Raw genomic sequence first — 8,919 nt, 5'->3', positions numbered from 1 at the left:
CAGCCACAGGTATAATGGTGGTTTATAACCCTACCACGGGGGTGAAACATGGAATACGGCCCAGCCACGGGTATAATGGTGGTTTAGAACCCTACCACGGGGGTGAAACATGGTATACGGCCCAGCTACGGGTATAATGGTGGTTTAGAACCCTACCACGGGGGTGAAACATGGTATACGACCCAGCCACGGGTATAATGGTGGTTTATAACCCTACCATGAGGGTTAAACATGGTATTTGTCCCGATGTGATGCTATGAGATGATATGGTTATAATGTTTTCAGTTTGGATATGCCAATGGATTTTCTTTTTGGAAATAAGTTTATCTTTTTGAAAATTTCGCTATGATGTTTTTGTACCATATTTTGTTATTGAATTTAGAAAGTAAAATATGTTGTTTCTATAGTCTGAAGAAAATGTTTTGTTCTGCTTATCAAATGTTATAAATGCTCATGTTTACGTGCTAGTATATGTGCTCTGCTTGTTGAGTTGTTGATAACTCACCTCTTAATCTTCATAATATTTCAGATAACATTGATGGTTCAGCTGAGGATCGGTATTAGAGTTTATGGACAAGATTAGCAGTGAATTGTTGTTGGGTATCTCGCGGTATTAGTGCTGATGTTGGATGTTATTTATTTATTAAGTTGGCTTCAATGGATTTAGACGGTTTATGGAGACTTATGTCAATTTTATCTTATTCTAGTTTGTTATTTGAGACATGAAGAAGAGTTGATATTTTATTTGGGTTGTTGGATTGCAAATTGGATAAATGAGTTTATCTGGTTTATTAATTTGAAGTATTTATGTTTGTTTTGAAGTTTTGGAAGTATATATTTTTGAATTTGGAAGTACATTAGCTTTGTTGTTGTTGATTATCAGGTTATATGAGTTAACTCTCTGGACCCTCGGGGTCGGGGCGTTACAGTTGGTATCAGAGACATTTTTGAATTCTACATACTGTAGACCTTAGAGGTTTAGATATCTGTGGATTCATAAGATGTGAAAATTTCAATATAGGAACTGGAGGACTATAAGGATGGTCATGTGGATATTTAAGTTTGAGTTCCAAGAACCTTATGATTGATTTTGATGGGATTTGAGGTTTTAGATTTTACTGATGTTAGGAATTGAATTCAGAACTTTGAGGTTTTAGATTCTAGTGATGTATGTGAGTATTTAGTGATGTCAGCCTTACATAGTTATTTGATATATATATATATATATGTATTTGTGTATATACGCATATTTTATTTATCTTATTATTTACCCAGTATTTTCGCTTTTATTAATTTAGAACATTTCACCAAGTTTAAACTTTCAGGATGGCGGCTTGTCATCGAGTTCGAACTCTTGAAGATTTGAACAAAAACGACAATGATGGGGGTTGCACGTTTGAACAATTTAATCAAATGCATCCCATCTTTGATGGAAGAGGCGATGCGAACGCAACGGAAGATTGGATACAAGACATTGAAGAAATATTTAATGTTTTGGAGTACACCGATCAGCAAAAGGTTCGGTTTGCAGCTTTTAAACTAACTGGAGAAGTGAAGAGATGGTGGAATTCTGAAAAAGTCATCAGGGAAGCTGAGGGGACTGGAGTGATTGTTTGGGCTCAATTCAAGCAGAATTTTTTTTAACGATTTTTCCCTAGGGCTGATAGGGAAGCTAGAGCTCGAGAGTTCACCAACTTGGTGCAAGGGACCATGAGTGTGTGCCAGTATGCTGCAAGGTTTGCGGAATTATCACGCTTCGCCACATACTTGATTCCTGATGAGGAGAAAAAGACTAGGAAGTTTGAGGAAGGTTTGAACTACAAGATTTATGAACGATTGATGGTCCTACAGATTCAGAATTTTTCAGAATTAGTGCACAAGGCGATGCTAGTTGAGCAGAATCTCAAGAGGGGTGCTGAATTGCAAGAACAGAGGAAGAGAGCTGCTCCACAAGGATTCCCTAGTTCGGATCAAGGGAAATGGAAAAAGAGAAATGAGGGGAGCAGTTCAAGTCAGAGATAGATATAGGGAAATTATAGCTCTAACCCCTGTAAGTTCTGTAACCGCATACACCTTGGGGAGTGTAGAAAGGAAGTGGGATCATGTTTCAAATGCGGTAAGGATGGGCACTTCGTTAGAGAATGTCCATTGCTTGCGGAGAACAACAGAAGACCCAACCCACCTCAAAACTTTAGGTCGAATAACCAAGGCAACAATTAGCGGAGGACTGTGCCGGCACGGGTGTTTGCTTTGACACCGGGAGAAGCTGAGAACAAGAATGATGTAATCCCAGGTATAATCTTTCTGATCTTCCTTTTTAGTTTTTTTTTTGTTATGTGGAGAGTTAAGGATTAATTATCATGTTATTTTTATGGATTATATGACGTAAACATAGGAATTATTCCCCTATTTCTCAATAAGGCTACTGTTTTATTTGACTCTGAGGCTACCCACTCTTTTATTTCAATGGATTACGTTAAGTTCTGCCCCGTTGATGCTGATGAAATGGATTACAATTTGAGGGTCTCAACGCCATCAAGTGATATAGTGATCTGCAATAAGATTTTACTTAAGTGTCCAATAACTATTAGTGGGAGGGAAATGCTAGCTAACCTGATAGTCTTCCCTATGATTGGGTTTGATGTGATTTTGGGAATGGATTGGTTAGCTTCCAGTTAGGGGTGTCAATATGTGACACGACCCATTAACCCAACACGAACACGACACGATAAAAGCGGGTTAGGGTTTACCCTTAACAGGTTCGGGTCAAAACGGGTTGACCCGTTAAGACACGACAACTTAAGGGGGTTGATAACGGGTCAACCCGTTATGACCCGTTAAGAAAGTTAAAATTACAATTATACCTTTATACCTAAAAAATAAAATTGTTGGGATTTTAATTTCGATATTTTTATTGTTTAGATTGTAATTTTGGACTTGTAGTTAGTTTTATATTTTTTTATAGATATTGTGATTTTAACATTTATATAAAATTATGCTAAACTTAACTAGATTAAAGAGATTAATTTTGGGTTTGTTTCAATCCATTTACATAAATAGGTCAAAACGGGTTGACACGACACGACCCGTTATGTTATTGGGTCGTGTTAGGGCTTGAGATTTTGACACGATAAGCTTAACGGGTCGGGTTAGGGTTGACCTATATAGTATAATATACATGTCTTGACACGACACGAACACGACCCGTTAACACGATTTGACACCCCTACTTCCAGTTATGATAGTATTGAGTGTTTTAAAAGGGAAGTGGTGTTCAAGTTTCCGGAAGAAGAGGAACTTCGATTATGGGTTCCAGATTGCGTACCCTTCCATCAGTTATTTCTGCTTTTCAAGTTGACAAGTTATTACGTGGTGGATGTTAAGGGTACTTGGCTTTCGTGGTAGATGAACCAAAGGAAGAAGTGAAACTAGAAGAGATTCCCATTGTGAGAGAATAACCAGAAGTTTTTCCTAAAGATTTATCTGGATTACCACCCGAGTGAGAGGTAGAGTTTGCTATTGAATTAGCCTCAGGCATGGCACCTCTTTCCAAAGCTCCTTATTGAATGGCGCCATCAGAGTTAGCCGAGCTCAAAGAACAGTTGCAAGACTTATTAGACAAAGGTTTCATTAGACCCAGTGTGTCACCTTGGGGAGCTCCCGTTTTGTTTGTGAAAAAGAAGGATGGGACAGTGAGGATGCGTATAGACTACAGGGAACTGAATCGAGTGACCATAAAGAATAAATATCTGCTGCCCCGCATTGATGATTTATTTGATCAGTTGCAAGGTGCCTAGGTATTCTCCAAGATTGATCTTCGATTGGGTTATCATCAGTTGAAGATCAAGGCGGAGATGTGCCTAAGACAGCTTTCAGGACCAGGTACGGCCACTATTGATTCTTAGTCATGCATTTTGGTCTAACCAATGCCCCAGCAGTATTTATGGACTTGATGAATCGAGTATTTCATGAATTCTTGGATAAATTTGTAGTGGTGTTTATTGACGATATATTAATCTACTCCAAGAGCAAAGCTGAACACAAAGACCATCTGGGACAAGTACTAGGGACACTCAGGGATAAGAAATTATTTGCTAGGTTGAAGAAGTGTGAATTTTGGCTTGAGTCTAATGGATTTAGACGGCTTATGGAGACTTATGGAGACTTATGTCAATTTTATCTTATTCTAGTTTGTTATTTGAGACATGAAGAAGAGTTGATATTTTATTTGGGTTGTTGGATTGAAAATTGGATAAATGAGTTTATATGGTTTATTAATTTGAAGTATTTACGTTTGTTTTGAAGTTTTGGAAGTATATATTTTTGAATTTGGAAGTACATTAGCTTTGTTGGATTTGATTATCAGGTTATATGAGTTAACTCTCTAGACCCTCGGGGTTGGGGCGTTACAGCGCGTCTATACTATTTATGGGATGAGCCGTGGTGCATCGGTGGAGATTTCAATATTACCAGCTTTCCAAGTGAGCGATTGGGTCACTATTGGAACTCCTCGGCCATGGAGGAGTTCTCTGAGTTCATATTTGATTTGGACCTCATGGACCTTCCCATTGTTGGGGGCAAGCTCACATGGTCAAATAGCCAGGATTGGTCCAGATTGGATAGATTTCTCTTCTCCCCTTCATGGGAGGCTCACTTTCAGAAGTTGTGTAAAAAACGATTGCCCCGAGTATGCTCAAACCATTTTCCTATCTTGTTAAACTGTGGAGGTGTTCATGGGGGACTCCGGTATTTGAAGCTTGAAAATATGTGGCTAACAACTGAGGGTTTTACAGAAAAGGTCCGTTCTTGGTGGTCTTCTCGTCAGTTCACAAGTACTCCCAGTTTCATTCTTGCAGGTAAGCTAAAGGCTCTGAAGTAAGATCTAAAGAAGTGGAACTTGGAAGTCTTCGGCAACATTGATGACCAAAAGACTACACTCATGGAGGAGCGAGCTACAAGAGTTAGAAGGGAGGGAAGTGTTGGAAGATACCTCAGAGGAATCATTATTGAGGAAGAGTTCAGTTGTAACAGAACTCGAAAGGGTGTTGTTGATGGAGGAGACCTCGTGGCGCCAAAAATCCAAGGCACTTTGGCTAAGTGACAAAATTCTTCCACAAAGTGGCTAATTCACATAGGTGTAGCAATGCTATTGAGACTAGACGCTCCACTCAGGTACTTAAGTGCTCTCTTCCCCCTCTGAAATAGAAGGCCACGGAGGCATCCCTCTGAAATAGCTATTGTTATGTTTAATATGTTGAATGGAAAGAATAATATGATAACTACAAGCTGCAGATCAGAAAGAGTTCAGTACTGTATATATATTCAGAATTAGATGGGGAAAAAGTAGGTAAAGTACTTCTACATACACGAACTTACAAGAACCATGTTGAGAGGCAGAAGTTTTGTCAATGCTTTGTAATCATTTGTTTTTGGGTCCCTTTCCATGTCAAGGTTTAAGAGAACACTAGCTAGTGCTAGTGCTGCAAGACCAAAGTTGAGGAGGAGAACTTGTTGGTAGCCCAACTCGGTTCCTTGCTTGAAGCTGAATATGAAGGAATAGTTGACTCGGTACCGCCTCCAGAAGTATATGTTGGCAGCATACATTAACATGTGCAGAACTATGAAGCCAAACAAACTGCGAGCGAGGAAGGAAGGAAGTTTAACATTGGAAAACAAGAGAAAGTTTTAAATTTCCTCTTTCTTGGATTGAAAGCATATTCATCTAAATCTTTTATTTTTAAAAAGCTTAAAGGTGCTCACAACGAATCCTATATATATATATATATATATATATATATATATTCTGGTCACATGTGAAGAAGTAAATAATTAATATCATGCATATTTCCATCTACTTAAACTTTTGGAATAATTAGTATTGTAGACGCTTAAATTCAACATGGAAGAATGATTATACAGTTCTTAAAAAATCTGTTGAGTGGAGATGTAATCCTAGAGAGAAATGAAAGTTACCTGTATAGGGGAAACATGTTCTCCATATATTCGGTTGCCCCTTTATTATTCATGAGTTTACGAGTGCGTATATTTAAAATAAGAGCTAATATCAGAGATGCCGTGCAGCCAGCAAAAAAACCTGAAGAGTTTTCCAATGAACAGATCCAAAGGGAAAGAAATGGACATTAGATTTATCCCCATAATTTCTTCACTGTTAAGAAGTTTAATTCCTTCTAGATCAAAGACCTTACCCATGGAAAATGTAGTCCTATGTCTTTCTCTCTTTGCCGTGGGTCTTAAGATGTTCATGCCTTTAGTGTGGTTAGAGTTGGAGAAATACTTGATGAATGCAGCTTTAGTCCTTTCGATAAGCTTGGTAACCTACAATGGCAAGTAGCAATCCCCTCATAAGTAAAGTCTTGTTGCGTTTGGGTGCTGTGGTGATCTCAGATGATCTGAATTGATCTGTGAATAGTAATATTTTATAGATTTCATTGAAATATATTTGAATATATGAAGTAGGTTGAGATATGTGTTTAAATGTACATATGAGGTATGTTGAGATATCTTTAACAAAAAGTTAAAAAAGAAGTAAATCCTATTAATAATTAGTTTGAGATGGGTTTGACACCCAAACATAGCCTTAGGTCTGATTCATTTATAGAAAGCTCACCTCATCAGAGCTTCCGAGGAAGGAGTTATCCACCATCTTCGTGTAGGATTTTGATGCATCCCTTGAAGTAATCTGCAATGTTAAGGTATAAATACAAGGACCAAAATATCAATGTTTAACTCTTAGAAAAAGAAGGGTAAAAAAAAAAAAAAAAAACTCTTAGAAAAAAGAGAAAAGGCATATTTCATGTATGATAGATCAACTTATTATGTCTTACACACTAATAATCTAGTCCTCTCCCAAAAAGGGGTTTTTCTAACTAACCAAATCTTGAGTTATATATTTCATGTATGATAGATCAACTTATTATGGAGAGTTTGACTCATTCGCAAGTGTATAAAATGTTAAAATACAAATGATTGAATTCATGTCTTTGTATTAGTTCAAACTTTTAAGATAGTTGATGATTAAATACTTATATAATTATTTTTTCCTCTTCTAAGCTTGACAGTAACGTCTTGGCTAAAATATGTGAGACATATATGATGATAATGCCCAATTCGAAAACTATTTACTCTTTTTGGTGAGGGAAAATACCTTATCATATTTCTTCATGATCTTTGAAAATGCCAGTGTATTCAAAAGCTGTCTCATTCATGGAAAAGTATCTACTTCATTAGTGTAATGAAGAAGAAGAAGACAAGAAAATCCAACTAGATCTAATAAAAAAACTAGCAATATATGTCTAATACTTGAAGCTTTTGAGAAGCCGGAGCTTCTGGTAAAATTCAATAATAGCCCGCTTAAGTTGTTCTTCAACTTTCCTAAGATTTTCCGTGTTGAAATTCAGCTCCGTCTGATTAGGATAATGGAGGATGCTCTTAATGGTGGAGCGAGGAGTCTCCCGGGTGTTGTTTATTTTCACACGATCAAGTACTTCCAGAGGAGCTGGTCTACTTGCCCTGATGTTATTCGGCCTCTGTTCTTGAACCTCTTGATTGACAACATCAATGGTCTCCTCCTCATATTTTTCCTGATCACTCGAATCATCTGATTGTCCATGGCTATTCGATCCCACCTCTTCAATCAAATCCATCGACATGACATTTCTTCCTGCATATATATGTGTAATTTGAAAGAAAGTACTTAATCTTCTTTTGTAACTTAAGCTCTTTTTTTAACATAATCTACTCGATCTTTTTGAAAGAAAAAGTCTGGATTAATAGCTTCGTAATATATACAAAACTTACTACTTCCTCTGGCCCCTCTCGGTGTTGAAGCCGACAATGCAGCTGCAGAAGCTGCAACATCTGAAGCAGGAGAAGTCATCTCAACTGATCTATCAAACCAGCCTTGAGGATTCTCCACTTTTATTCGGAAAGCAATGAAAGCATCCATTTGCTTATTCAACATATCCGCTTCCGTCATAACCTCCTCCACCTTAGAACTGTAAAACTTCTCCACTTTATTGAATTCATCGTCGAGCCTCCTGAAGTAAACCAACTCGTACTCTCCCCCTTCATTGTCGGACTTGAGAAATGTTGTCTGATAGATTTGTGAGCCATCCCGGCTTACTGAATTTACGAGAATGGCTTGGCTTTCAATGTCATGATCATCATCGCGGGTTGTGGGGTGGTCGTTGTATCTTTGTGTAAGGCCGCTAAAAGCTCTGTAAAGTGTGAGCTCTCGCTTTAGGCCGCATGGGGTGGCCGGTGGCCTGTTTCTTTGCTTGAAGTGTAGGATGTCTTTCAACAAGGTTTTGAGCTTACCATAAACCATGTATGCTTCTTGCCATTCGGGCACCATCTGTGCCGCGAATTCCTTTCCGAACTTCATGGTTGTCTTTCGATGAGAGAATCTGGGTGGCTTCGATGAGAGGTAGCGGGAGCTTTGTTTTGTCTTTCGAGAATCTGGTTGTGCTATGGCAAAAATTTCCTCCTGTTATTTAAAAGAAAAAAAAAATCCCTTGATGATGGAATCTTTATTTTTGTGATTGCTTTTGTGTACTGGCTGAGGCGACAATTTGGAAGAAAAAAATGTCCAATTTTTTTATGACATTGTTTGGCTAGTGAGTGGGGTTTTTATTTTTTTGTCACTCCCTTGCCTTTCCTATATTTGAGAACTTTCAAATAGGAACTTTTTATTTTCCACCTTGTAGTCAATTAAATATTTTTAGAAAAATATTCTAGTCACAAAGAGATTACACAAAATTAATCTCATAAACTGATGAAGCTTGATATAGTTCGTAAGATTATAAAATTATTTTTATTATAAAACAGATCTAATGTATCAGATGAAGCCATATCAGTTTGTGGGATTATTTTTGTGTAATTCCTTTGTGGATGTATTAA

General features: G+C 37.6%; 1 protein-coding gene across 1 annotated transcript; it reads right to left on the bottom strand.

Moving 5' to 3' along the window:
* Positions 1–5,127: 5,127 nt before the first annotated feature.
* Positions 5,128–8,404, bottom strand: LOC109000325 (phosphate transporter PHO1 homolog 3-like). Its single transcript, XM_035695847.1, has 8 exons — positions 7,819–8,404; positions 7,321–7,681; positions 7,166–7,217; positions 6,629–6,700; positions 6,207–6,336; positions 5,974–6,094; positions 5,377–5,635; positions 5,128–5,286 (listed from the first exon to the last, which is right to left on the bottom strand). The coding sequence occupies exons 1-8, from the start codon at positions 8,402–8,404 to the stop codon at positions 5,128–5,130; spliced, it is 1,740 nt and encodes a 579-aa protein (XP_035551740.1).
* Between the last annotated feature and the right edge of the window lie 515 nt (positions 8,405–8,919).

This window comes from Juglans regia, chromosome 11 (genome assembly GCF_001411555.2).
Source record: "Juglans regia cultivar Chandler chromosome 11, Walnut 2.0, whole genome shotgun sequence".
Lineage (NCBI taxonomy): Eukaryota > Viridiplantae > Streptophyta > Magnoliopsida > Fagales > Juglandaceae > Juglans > Juglans regia.
This window is presented reverse-complemented; position numbering and strand designations above follow the sequence as displayed.